This window comes from Scleropages formosus, chromosome 4 (assembly GCF_900964775.1).
Source record: "Scleropages formosus chromosome 4, fSclFor1.1, whole genome shotgun sequence".
Lineage (NCBI taxonomy): Eukaryota > Metazoa > Chordata > Actinopteri > Osteoglossiformes > Osteoglossidae > Scleropages > Scleropages formosus.
Genome location: NC_041809.1, coordinates 17,259,802 through 17,272,675, shown reverse-complemented (window position 1 = coordinate 17,272,675; position 12,874 = coordinate 17,259,802). Strand labels below are relative to the sequence as shown.

General features: G+C 40.5%; 2 protein-coding genes and 1 long non-coding RNA gene across 5 annotated transcripts; all 3 read left to right on the top strand.

Moving 5' to 3' along the window:
* Positions 1 to 610: 610 nt before the first annotated feature.
* Positions 611 to 1,719, top strand: LOC108936150 (uncharacterized). Its single transcript, XR_001966257.2, has 3 exons — positions 611 to 654; positions 1,083 to 1,155; positions 1,521 to 1,719. It is a non-coding gene; the product is annotated as an uncharacterized LOC108936150 (long non-coding RNA).
* A 4-nt stretch (positions 1,720 to 1,723) lies between these two features.
* LOC108936133 (DLA class II histocompatibility antigen, DR-1 beta chain-like) lies at positions 1,724 to 5,371 on the top strand. 2 transcript variants are annotated; one of them, XM_018755226.2, is made up of 4 exons: positions 1,724 to 1,868; positions 3,997 to 4,317; positions 4,450 to 4,536; positions 5,065 to 5,371. In XM_018755226.2, exons 1-4 carry the CDS (start codon positions 1,811 to 1,813, stop codon positions 5,256 to 5,258), a joined length of 660 nt encoding a protein of 219 aa, XP_018610742.2. In that variant the 5' UTR covers positions 1,724 to 1,810; the 3' UTR covers positions 5,259 to 5,371. The 2 variants fall into 2 exon arrangements, with proteins under 2 accessions (XP_018610742.2, XP_018610743.2); XM_018755227.2 differs by having other exon boundaries at positions 1,806 to 1,868; positions 4,023 to 4,317.
* Positions 5,372 to 7,702: 2,331 nt separating this feature from the next.
* Positions 7,703 to 12,750, top strand: tiprl (TIP41, TOR signaling pathway regulator-like (S. cerevisiae)). 2 transcript variants are annotated; one of them, XM_018755186.2, is made up of 8 exons: positions 7,703 to 7,788; positions 8,279 to 8,403; positions 9,295 to 9,474; positions 9,580 to 9,679; positions 10,556 to 10,687; positions 10,849 to 10,944; positions 11,175 to 11,237; positions 11,771 to 12,750. In XM_018755186.2, exons 2-8 carry the CDS (start codon positions 8,279 to 8,281, stop codon positions 11,900 to 11,902), a joined length of 828 nt encoding a protein of 275 aa, XP_018610702.1. In that variant the 5' UTR covers positions 7,703 to 7,788; the 3' UTR covers positions 11,903 to 12,750. The 2 variants fall into 2 exon arrangements, with proteins under 2 accessions (XP_018610702.1, XP_018610701.1); XM_018755185.2 differs by having other exon boundaries at positions 8,276 to 8,403.
* Positions 12,751 to 12,874: the final 124 nt, after the last annotated feature.

Genomic DNA, 12,874 nt, shown 5'->3' with positions numbered 1-12,874 from the left:
AAAAACTTGACCGTAGCAACTATGATTATGTATAAAAAGTGTTTATTTATAGTTCTATTTGCTGTAAGGAGGCTCCAGTAAAAATGTATTACTAGTTTTTTCCGAATGTCGTTTTAACAATACTTGGTTGTTCGATAATTCACTCTCAGTTGGAGTTATTAGAAGAGAAGCTTATTCACACTGAGATCCAGTAATATTTCGTGTTTAATGACTATCCAGTGGCATTTATGCAATGAATGAATGAATGATGATGCTCCATTAATGACACAAGAAAGGACTGAATTTTAAGAAGCAAAATATAATAATGCATTGCATAATTGCAAATTATATAATAGTATCTAATGCTGATCCCTTTATTGTCATTTAATCAAACGTGAGAAATGTGTCCAGGCTGCTGTATATATGAGATCTTTAATATTCACTACACTACCTGATGGTGTCTAAGCCCTGGGTCCAGTAAGACCCACAAGATGCAGCTCTCCTCTCTGCAAACCTGACTTCCCCACAGCACCACAACCGCCAAACAGCCATCCCTCCACCCCTGACCATATAAAGCACCCAATGCTACCATGTCAGTCTGCAGTGTGTGTCTTTCTGCACTGAACCTTGTCGCCGCTGTCTGTCATACCATCACAGTCAACTGACAGGAACAAGGTAAACTTTTCATTAAATAATTCATTAAATAACTTTTTACTTGTTTGTGTGTAATCAATTTGCATACAGTTCTCTGCAATGTTATAAGAGCAAAATCAAGAAACTAACTGAAAATTTGCAATGAGTAACTCAATATGAAAGGATGTTTTGCTTCCCGTATGAAGTTCAGCAACACTTTCACCTCCTTTTCTGCCTAAATGTATGAAAAGTGTGGGCGGATCAAAAGCAAACAAAGACTTTAGCAGTTTGTTGCTGTTAAGTGTCATTGAGCTGATAGACTGAGTGTCTTCACAATGTTCCGTCCTCCACCTGTGTCTTCGGTCTAGAAACATTTGTGTCCACGGTACTCAGAACTGAGTCCGTTCAGCTGTTTGCTGGTTTTCCTCTCTCATCTCTTTCTTTGTCTCCCTGATCTATGGCATGTCAAGGTCAAGATGTCCAGATCCTGTCTTTCTTGGAGGCTAAACATTTTATTGAGAGTCACGTTCTGCCTACCTGCAGGTACCTCTCAACATTCTTCCACTGACAGCACCCTGTGTCTGTAACAGTACCTGACAAAGTGGCACAAATGAGTAAACGTGGAATGGATCATTTGAGCGTCACATCAATAGCTCTCCTGACTGGGTCTCTTTCTTCCAAAATAAGACAGAAATCTATTTGCTACATATTTGCCTGTGCATTGTCTGTACACTGTATATTTGTTACAAGATGCCCATAGTTCCTGCACTTAAATAAGAAGAACATGTTATTTATGATCGCAATCCAAAATACAATGAAGGCTGTCAATTTCTCTGGGACAAGAGAGAATAACAATTTCCAGGAAAAAAAAAACATTAATACAATGATCCCTGTGTGTTTTCCTGCAGTGATGATGATCCTGCAGAGTGTTCCAGGAGAGTCCAAAGTACTGACTGCACTCAGTGGAAATGAGGCAACGTTCGAGTGTCCATTCAACACCAGTGATTCACTGTACGCAATTCTCAGAAGAAAGACCGCGCTGTGTGAATTTGGAATTAACAATAACAACAGCAACATGGGAAAATGTAATAACAGCAGGATAAGAAAACACGCAGACACAAGAAAAGGGATTGTCTATTTTACAATTAATGGACTTCGGATAAACGATTCGGATTTTTACATCTGTGAAGTGAAGCGAATGAAACCTGCACCTGTGATCCTTTTAAACAGCTGCAACATATCTCTTCAAGTAACAGGTATGGAAATTGTACTATCACATGACAATAGAAAGCGGATAAAGATATAGAAAAGATATAATGTGCATGGTACATGAACACTGACATTAACTGTCAGTAAAAATGAGGATCATTTGTCTTATTTCACATTGAACTGAATGAGCTGCATATTGGTGAATTCTTGCCGTCTTACGTAACCTGGATGGTACCGCTGGCTGTGGGTTCGATCTGTGCATATTCTGTATGGAGTTTTCTGTTCCAGGTGTTCAAATTTCTATCCAAATATGTGTTTTAGTTTAACTGGTGACTAACAAAATGTCTGTTTACTTTGCTAAGGTGTATAAATGGATGGATAATTGTAGGGAGTTTTATACAGAGTATCAAGCAATGCAAGTCAAACTCCACAAATGTGTCCGCTAAATTCCACAAAATAATAATATATAACAAATTATATATTATGTATTCCGCTGCTCAGGAAAGCATCTGCTAAACAAAGGAATGTAAATGTAATTCAGATGATTTTTGTATAGCACAACAAGAGCACATATTCTGTTTTTCAAAGCACAGAAAGTGACAAATAATATAATGCAAACTAAACAGAGAACCCAGACTGACAGGATACTGGTCAGAAATAAGCCACCTGACAATTGAGGAGAAGAAAACAAAAACCCAGACAAGGGAATTGGGAGAAAAATAAACCTCATAGGAGTCCAAGCACCATTCTAGTGGAATATAATAAGCCTGTGCAGGGTGCTTTGATCACTAAGAATGTCAGTTTAGTTGTTTAATGTATTCAGCATGGACAGAAACCATAGCCCAGTGGTCATGGGTACCTTAGTTCTAATGAGAGCAAGCGACAGCACAACGGTTAAATTAGCTCCTCAAACTCAGGTTTGCAGGTTGGAATCCCACTTCCTGTTATAATACCCCTGAGCAATGTACTTCCCCTAAACCACTGCAGTAAAAATTACCCAGCAGTAAAGGAGCTTACCATTATATGTTGTTTTGGAGAGAAGTGTTCGGTAAAATTTGCGCTGATGCCTATGTCATCTGATACCACCCCTTAATGTTTCTTTTGGAATTTTATTTAAAGGTACTCTTTGACATCATGAGCACCTGTACTAGTATGAATCCTAACACTCAATGTGGCCCGTTCTAAAATTCTATTGTGGTTAAGTGGCCTTTACAACTCAGATGTTATGCAAAGGTTATGGAGTTTTCAATGGCACAAGTTCCACTACCTCTGGGAAGAAAAGACTATGTTTCATCTCTTTCATTTCCATTAACCATTTTCCCTTGTCAGGGTCACAGTGGTCTGGAGCCTATCTTGGAAACACCAGGTGCAAAGCTAGTCGGGGCACAACCTGGATGGGACACTGGTCCATTGCAGGGTAGCCACATGCACACAGTCAACTTAGAGTCAGCAAATCACCTGAAATATTTACATTTATTCATTTAGCAGACGCTTTTCTCCGGAGCCATATACATCTCATAGAAAATACATGTCTTTGGATTGTGGTATGAAACCAGAGCACCCACAAGACACCCACACATGGAGAACATGCAAATTCCGCATAAACTGAGGCAAACTGAAACCTACACCGAAACAGCTCAGGTTTTGTGAGAGAGCAGCACTACCTACATAAATGTTCATGATCATGCTCGGATCAATCCTTTAAAGAGCCACTCCTGTAATGTAACATAAATGTTTATATGTATCTCAAAAGAAAAAAAAAAAAGCTACTGGGAAGGTGATTAGGAATCGCCGACATTCTGGTAAAGTTTTATGCAGCTACTTCTGTGATGAACGTCTGTGCATATGATGAAGGAAACAAATTAACTGTACTTAGGAATCACATATTTGCAGCTATGTCTCTTTCTCCTAAGGTAATACACAAATTGTATTTTCTATGAGATGTACATCACTTTGGATAACAGCATCTGCTAAATTAATTAAATGTAAATGTACTGCACCACCGTGTGTTATTGCTTAGGAAGTTCTTTTTGGCCCAAGAACATTTTTCAGTGAGTAAAAAAAAAGCGATGAAATAACATGAGACTTACTGTCGAATATTATTGAGTCTAACGTGAGCGTGAACTTTTCTTAAGTTTTAGTAACAATTTAAGGGCCTCTGTTCTGTAACTGCAGCTCGTCCCACGGTGTCTGTGTCCCAGGTGGAGGGACCCAGTGGAGTTCCCATGCTCCTCTGCTCCTCTAGGAACTTTCACCCAGCACCAATAGAGCAGGTGTGGCTCTGGAATGGACTTCCCCTCAACACCACATCCCTCCACAAAAATATCACAGCCAATACGGATGGATCCTTCAGCCTTGACACACACCTGTCTCTGCAGTCCGAGCACACTGAGGATGTGCCCTACTCCTGCTGGGTGAACCACTCCTCACTGTCCACTCCCATCACTGTCCACTACATTCCGACTCCTGACAGAGCTCAAACTGCTGATTTTAGAGGTATTCCCATTCCCCGATGGAATTGTACTGTCATTAAAAAATTGATTTTCTAAAAAAAGCTTTGTGTGAATGTTCTGTGAAAAGCCTGTTTTCTGCACAGTAACACTTTTCTTATATCCTGCTCCGTTGCAGATCCGCAGATTCTGGCCTTGGTTGGTGTGTTTGTTGCAGTGTTGCTGATTACTTTTTTCTTCATTTTTTTCCAATATCAAAACATCAGTAAGTCTAACCTTTCCATCTTTTTATACGCATTGAAGTCATACATACTGCTTTTAACATTTAAATAGAGTGTATTCCAGTCTAGCCTTATGATGGCTGTTTATGTCTGTTTGAACTTGCTTTTGATATTGCAATTATTATTTATTGTGCGACACATTCATGAAATTTGCTACACCCTAATACGGCCCAAATTTCATCAGAAGCACTGGGCTGTAACATCTTAAAGTAAGATTTAACTTCTGTTTTGTTTTTTAATTAGCATTGTGCAGGTAACGGGGGCAAGGTGGTACAGTGGGCTTGGCCAGGTCCTGCTCTCTGGCAGGTCTGGGGTTCGAGCCCCGCTTGGGGTGCCTTGTAACAGACTGGCATCCTGTCCTGGGTGCGTCCCCTCCCCCTCCAGCTTTACGCTCTGTGTTGCCGGGTTAGGCTCCGGTTTGCTGCAGCCCCGCTCGATACAAGTGGTTTCAGACAGTGTGTGATTGTGCAGGTATGTTTTAGGTTGACTCCTCATGAGGTGTTCTTTTTCAGAAAAAGTGCTCCTCTGTTACACCTCTGGCTCCGTCCACAACGCTGGAAATGATCAGGAGCGGGAGCTGGTTACTCCTGCTGCAGATGACAAAATATACTCAGTTCTGTGGGACCAGCAGAAAAACAAAGTAAATGTAATCTCACAGACTCCTCCACAGCGTTTGTCCAAATGCAGCTACACATCTTGGAGTTGAGAAGCCTGGTATTTTAATAAAATGTCATGCCTCACAGCCTATGCTTCGGGGATGAATTAATACTTATGTTTGACATTTTTCTCAAGGTTACAACAGTCTGACTGTGACTTTGGTTAATCACTACATTGTTCGTGTAACAGAATAGCAATTTAACTTTAAAAAATATTTCTGTAATGTTTTTATTTAAATTCACATTAATATATTAACAAAATGTATGTATATAGTCACTGTACTTCACACTTCAAATAAAAGTGGCAAAATTTAACTAACATTGGATCAATTTGGTTGTCATTTAAATTGCTGAATTCACTAGCTACCTGTTTACAATTTTTTATTATCTAAATTATTTTTTAGATTATTCCTAAAATCTACTGTTTTTTAATATTGTCACAAGTTTCGCAAAGAATGTAGATGTGTATATCTGTGTTCATTTAAAATGTCATCCGGGGCTTTTGTGTCTCTTTGCTGTTACATCTGCAAAGATTGATGTTTTCCTCCTGAATATGTTTATGACTTAGACCAAAGTAGAGCGCAATATTTTGATTTTTTTTTCCTTTTTATAATATAGGTTTGTTTTCTAATCATTCGTTTTCTTATTTTCTGTAGGTACATTAGAAAAAGGACAGAAAAACAGGAGATTTGACTTGTCTGTGAGTTAGGCCTACAGTAACAGTGTAGTGTACAGTGGGAATTGGTGGAGTGTATGAATCACATAGAATCCGGCGCCATAAGCTTAAGTTTACACAGAAATACATTTATGGTCTCATTTAGCAGACATCTTTTTCCAGAGAGATGTACAATTATCACCCACTATTTACCTAACACCTTCATCGAAGGCAACATACAGTTACAGTTGCAACTTTCGTGACACGCAATAGGCTCAGAGCGCATTTGCAAGGTAATCGAAATGCCACGCTATCATATGTAATACACATTTGCAAAAAATATTATATATGAAAGAACAACAACTGAGGTAATATTTCAAAAGCAAACAGTTAACTAAAACACAGTCATCATTGACGTACCTGACTACGATGAAGTGGGCAGCTGGCAAAAGAGGAGAGGAAAACAAAAACACCAGAGAGACATCAAACTGGAGGAAATAAACCTTAAATAATCCCCTACATTAAAAAGCCTTAAATAAACACGGAGACCAGCTGGCCTTAGAGTCTTTGAAACATGTAATGTGTGTAATTTTCCAGTGTAGGTTCCACCTTCCTCCATCCAGAAAGACCTCTGGAGCTGTCAGGTGAGGTGCCGAGGGTCTCCCGGGTGGCATTGGTAGATCTGAGACCAGTCTATGTGGTCTGTGGAGCCAATGCCACCACAGGGCACTGAAGGGGAAAAGAGAAAAAGTAGGGTGGCTACACTACACTAAACCTCCTACAATCACTCATTTCTTTCTAACTACTTTTATGAGTGGCACTGGGGCACAGCAATACAGAAACATACACGCATAGAGACGTACATACATGAAGCAAGTGCAGAAAGACAAAAGCTGCAGATATTTCATGGGTGTGAACAGGCAGCACTATCTAGTAAGTTCCAGAAGGGTGAGCGGACATTGCAGAATTCCTTTTGTCAGTTTTTCTAGCGAAAGAGGGTTAAACACTTTGGCCATTCACATATTTTGAGAGGGAAACGTTTGTGCGGATTATTACGGCAACTTATTCACCTACAGCAGAGCAAAGTAACACACACACACACACAATGCAGCTGAAACTATTGTCTCTGGGCCATGGGAGGAAACCTATGTAGAAAACATGCTCACTTTGCACGAACCGAGCTGGATTCGAACCCATGTCCGAATTCAAGCCCGAACAAGCAAAGCGTGAGGCAGCAGCGCTACCTGTGCCGCCATACTACCCAAATAGCAACGGTAAACTGGAAAAATACTGTAATGTTCCGAAAGAGCACAGAGCCACTCTAGAAATGAATCCCAAAAAGACTGGGGTTTATTAAAGTTCTGTACAAGAGGACGGACTGCTGTCTCGTCTGCAACTAACGACAATAACAACTCAGAGAGGTTTCGTAGACCGCGCGCCTACACAGCTCGCTCTCGGCTTCTCTCACTCGATTCCCACCGCTCACAGACATGCGCACTCCCACGCATTCGCTCAACCACGCTCTCGATAGGGAACACAATAAAAGACAACTATAACACAACTATTTACAATTCAATCATAACTAACACCGCAAGAAGGTATTATAATACGTTGTCAATACTACATAAAAATAAGAACAAATAAAGAGCGGCTCTCAGGAGTTGCCTGAAATAGGAACTACTAGGCGGCTGTGTCAGAACCATATTTGGTGCGGGGAAAGTTTATTTTTACAAAAAATAAACTAAATAAAAATTTTTAAGGTGAGATGTAGATGAGTCGCTGCTGTTGAGGTGGAACTACATGGCAGGCTGATCGGTTGTTACTCCGGAAGCTTTTAGAGGGAACATCTCTGGAACAGCGCTACGTTTGCTGCTAGAGCGACACTCACTACAGAATTTTAAACGTAATTGTACAAACAAGAAACGGTACGTTGTGCTTTTTAAAGTTACACGGTATATCGCCGGGAAATACATTAACACATGGTACCTGTGTTAAAGTGCAGGCGACGAGTGGAAGTGGCAGAAGTCAGCAGGTTGCTAACTCGCTAGCATCATCATGTGTCGCGCTCTGCAGTTGTGACAGGCATGTTTGGCGAGTGAGAAACTGACTTCATTCAGGTTAAACAGACACATAAGGCAATTAACTCGCTGTAGTTTACCTGGTTAACTGTTAAAGTACTTAACAGGACTGTATACTTGTGAGTCATTATAATTTCAGTGAGCTGTCATCCTGAGGTAGAGCCTCAGTCAAGTCACTGTGTGTGTGTCTCCTCTCTGGCACTCACTGCTGGTTTACTCACTCACTGCATCATTTTCAACACTGATAACTCAAGTGATGAAACTGTACCAATGTTGGGCTCGTAACTGTGGTGTAAAGGGGAAACTGAGCGTGCTTGTTGGCTCCTGGCTGCAGCAGATGTTGTCCAACCTGTCAGCCATGATGTCTCATGGGTTTAAAAGCAGCAAACAGGATTTCACTTTTGGACCCTGGAAAGTGACCGCAGCAAAGACGCACATTATGAAGTCAAAAGACATTGAACGGTGAGAATCTCCGCAGTGCATTCCTCGTGTTCTTTTTATTGATCCTGCAGGGGTGGGCAACGTATCAGAAACAGAGTTTGGGAGAACAAGTCGGTCACAAGGAGTAAGGCCTCCCTTTGCCTTCAGAAAAGCTGCAGTGCTTATTTTAGTGCTGTCAGATCAGTGCTAAGATGTGTCTATTGAGTAATTTTGAAACCTTCAAGCCCTTTCACCTGTAAAGAGTGTTGATACCTTCACCATCCTGTGCTCCTCAGATCTTCCAAAGGTCAAGCATAGATTAAATTAAATACTCAGTTAGATCTTAAGATTGCATAGCTTATTGATCAGACGGTAGCTCCTACCAGTACTGATCCAGCTCCAAACTACTGTATCAAACATACTTTCTCCACACTTGAGGCTGCCTATGTGTAAGGAAAATAGGAAAAGAACCAGTTGATCCAGTTTACTTTCCATTGCTCATTGATCCAATTCTTGTGCTCATTGCTCCAAATTGTTCTTCTTCCTTCCAGCTGTTTTTTCATTGCAGAATTGCCATAAATTCCAACCTTATAATGTAAATGGTGAACAGTTTCTGTTGAAACCGATTCACGAAAGGTGTTTATTCAGTTTCATGTGACTGCATTGCTACGTGCTTGCACATAAGTTTCTTCAAAGTTCATCTTTTTAAACTGTTTTTCCAATATTTAGTCAACCCACTGTAATTACAACACTAATTGCATTCTTTGTGATTATTTCCTTCATTTCAACAGATTTAGCCATTCTAACACGATATTTGACTGACTATTTATTTCAACTTTTGAGTGATAATATAGTTTTTGTAGCTTGGATCTCCCAGGTATTAGTAAACATGTAAACGTGCAGACTTTAAACTTTTTTACGTTTTCATTACAGCTTAGCTGAAGAGATGCACATGCCATCTCTTCCGGAGATGCTGTTTGGTGACAATTTCCTACACATTCAGCACACGGATGGTTTTGGTATCGAGTTCAATGCCATCGATGCCCTTAAGCGTGTCAACAATATGGAGGATTCGGTAAAAGTAGCATGTGCCCAGGAGTGGCAAGAGAGCCGGTGAGTAAATTCTGCCATGCAGCAGAGATGTCTGTTGTAACTAAACAGTAAACATGTCCTATTTTAAATGGTCTGGTTGCTTGTCTTCATGTGACAAATGTACAGAGCAGATTCGGAGCACTCCAAAGAAGTGGTGAAACCTTATGACTGGACGTACACTACTGACTACAGGGGCACTTTGATAGGGGATGACTTGAAGATCAAGGTAAGTAGTAATTTTCTCACTAAGAATTTTACAGCACTGTCCAATAGAAGTATCTTTTTGAAAAAGTTTCAGGCAGAAAATTGTGTGTGGTCAGTGTGCTTTTTCTTTCTAATGCAGCGAGCAGGTAATGTATTGGTTAGCACCATCACCTTCCACTCTCAGAATCCAGGTTAAAGTCCCACCTCCTTGCGTAGTATCCTTGATGAAAGTCTTTACTTTGGATTGCTCTTACCCACCTCTATAAACGGGTAAATACTTGCATGTTGTTTAGTGTACAAACCTAATGCAAGTGGCTTTGGAGAAAAAACAACATTATTTAAATAAAAACATGCTTTTATCTGACACAGCATACAGTTTTTCCGGTTCATACTGCTATTTAACTGGAAGGTACTGCAGAAAGACCATCGTAATACTTGAACCAGGAGCCTTAGGGTTATGTGTCCCTATGGGGCGGCACGGTGGCACAGCGAAGAGAGCTGCTGTCTCACAGCACCTGGGTGGTGCCAGAGGACATGGGTTTGATCTCCATTCAGTCTGTGTGGAGTTTGCATGTTCTCCCCTTGTCTGCGTGGGTTTCCTCTGGGTTCTCTGGTTTCCTCCCACAATCCAAAGACATGCTGTTCAGGTTCCCCCATAGTGTATGAGTGACAGAGAGAGTGTGTTCCACTGATGTATGGATGAGTGTCCCATTGTAAGTAGTGTATCTAGCAGTGTATGTCACCTTGGTGAATAAGCTGTGCGGGCTGATAACACTACATAGAGTTCATTGGATGTCGCTTTGGAGAAAAGCGTCTGCTAAATAAATAAATGTAAATGTTCTGCCTCGTACTACAATGCAAGGCTTTTCAGTAATCAGTCTCCTGACATGCCTTGAAGGTGATACCAACGACAGAACGCATTGACTTGGAGAAGCTGAAGGCACGAGAACAGATCATGTTCTTTGAGGACGTGCTGCTGTTTGAGGATGAGCTGCACGACCATGGGGTTTCCATGATCAGCGTGAAAATTGTGAGTCGCTGTGTTAAGTTGCCCAGAGTCACTGTGAATATGTACATACAAATGTTTATGTTGGTTAAGTTCAGAACAGTGACTGAAGATTTAATTTAAAAAAAAAAAAAAAAAACTTATTCTTTCTGATGAGATGCGTGCATTTCTTTTTTTCTTTGAAGAGGGTTATGCCCACTAGCTTCTTTGTCTTGCTGCGCTTCTTCCTGCGAGTAGACGGCGTTTTGATCCGGATTAATGACACAAGGATCTATCACGAGGTCTGTACAGTGACCCCTTTTTGGCACACTCATCTTCATTTTTAAACATGTCTACAGATCCTCTTTTAAAAAATCACTAACAGCAGAGACTGCTTCTTGTCTTGCTTCTGACACTTGAATAAATTTGTCTCCACAATACATAGTAACTCAATTATTTATGATTTAAAGAAAAATCACTGTAAAAATTAATCTCTTACATTTATTTTTAATTATTTATGTTTTTTCTCCAGGCTGGAAAAAATTACATGTTAAGAGAGTTCAGTACAAGAGAAAGCAAAATTTCTGAACTGAAGGTAAGATTCTGCGGAATGTGTATACATAGTGCAACATTAATTGGTTATTTCATTGTTGAATGAGATATATATTTTTATATGTGGGATATTTTCCCCATTGAGGCCAGTGGGGCGGTTGTTTTGATTCCACTTAAGAGGAGCCATTTTGAACCCCTGAGCTTGGTACTCAATTTGTATTGCATCATTTTTTAAAGGGCAGATAGAGAAAAATCATGTCGTGTGTTACTTTGGAAAATTTCAGAACCGCTTGTCCCATACGGGGTCACGGGGAACCGGAGCCTACCCGGCAACACAGGGTGGAAAATATATTTAAATATTTGCTGAACAAATTTAGAAAATTCCAGTTAAAATAAATTTGCCATTAACCATGTGTTTGTTTTTCATGCCTCATTGTTGTATGTGAAGTGATTTCTTGAAAATAGGGAAGACTATAGAAAAATACAAGAATTGGCAAATGGATTCTGGAGAATTCTGTTGAAAGGTCCACCACTGCTGTGCCACCCCTTTGACTGCTGCTATTTTTGCCTCCACAGCACGTACCCCCACCACTCTACACAGACCCAAATGAGATTGCTCAGCACCTGCCCCTCAGACTGACGGTGTGTGAGAAGCTAGAGTTCCCCGAGACACAACACCAAACAGAATGCACAGATGCACCGCAGTGATGCAAAGAGCCCAGAGCAGATGGGTGGAGGCAGGGAGCGCCGAGTCAGCGCCAAGTTCCTTGTGGCTCCAGCCGGACTCCTCGGTGTGGAGGAGGGGGACTCAAGTGTGGAGGCAGAAACCTTCCGCTCTATATTATGGTGACCCCAGAAGACTTCTGTGAGACACAAGTCCTCCCTCTATCCCCACACCAGCAGTAAATGGAACTGAGCGCTGTTGTACATGAGGGATCTAGTAATGTGAGACGTTTCAATAAACACTTGTCCTTCTGCATTCTGTTTATTTACACACAAAGATTTCAAATGGTGCATACTGCAGTTTCCTGTATGAGGTAAAATGGTGTGTGAGCTTCCTGAGAGTCAGATCATTGTACTTTGCTCTTTTTGTGTGAATGGTCTTAATGTATATGTTCTAATACTGCCTGTGCGATCTGCTCTGTTGTTATATTTAGTTTGCTTGTCAGTACGCATATATGTGCAGCTGTGTGTATCAGCTACAGACTTCAGCTGTGGTCAAAATGAGCAACAGGTAGTACTGGGTTTTTTTTATTAAGGAAATTTGATGCTTGTTTGTGACTGTGATCAGATAGGACACTTGGTATTTTAAAGAGGTTCTCAAGAGTCAAGTAAATATTTTTGTCAGTTAATTTTAATGTTTACCTGATCTGGTTTATCGCTGTTTGTAAATACCAGACATAAAGCTGCTTTGTAAATAGTGAGCAGAAAGTGTTTTTCCTTAGTGAGTTTGAATAAGTGTTGACGATGTCAAGCTTAGGATCAAATTAAATATTTTATAAAATGCAAGCTTGAAGCAACTGTGTTGCATGGAAAACAGTTGTGACTATTTTGTAAAATGCAAAAATAACAAATGTATTGTGTACCTGAAGTCCTCAATGGCATCTGTGGAAAACAGAACGTTGCTAACAATTTTAATATCTTGCGCAAAGCAGTCTGAGGAGAACTGAGGTGAATTCT

Excerpts from the sequence above, each read along its gene's own strand:
- tiprl (XM_018755186.2), top strand. The coding sequence starts at position 8,279 with ATGTTGTCCAACCTGTCAGCCATGATGTCTCATGGGTTTAAAAGCAGC. Across the intron at positions 9,475-9,579 it reads CAGGAGTGGCAAGAGAGCCG|AGCAGATTCGGAGCACTCCA; the intron begins GTGAGTAAATTC and ends ACAAATGTACAG. Across the intron at positions 11,238-11,770 it reads GCAAAATTTCTGAACTGAAG|CACGTACCCCCACCACTCTA; the intron begins GTAAGATTCTGC and ends TTGCCTCCACAG.
- LOC108936133 (XM_018755226.2), top strand. The coding sequence starts at position 1,811 with ATGAAACCTGCACCTGTGATCCTTTTAAACAGCTGCAACATATCTCTT. Across the intron at positions 1,869-3,996 it reads CATATCTCTTCAAGTAACAG|CTCGTCCCACGGTGTCTGTG; the intron begins GTATGGAAATTG and ends CTGTAACTGCAG. Across the intron at positions 4,537-5,064 it reads TTTCCAATATCAAAACATCA|AAAAAGTGCTCCTCTGTTAC; the intron begins GTAAGTCTAACC and ends GTTCTTTTTCAG.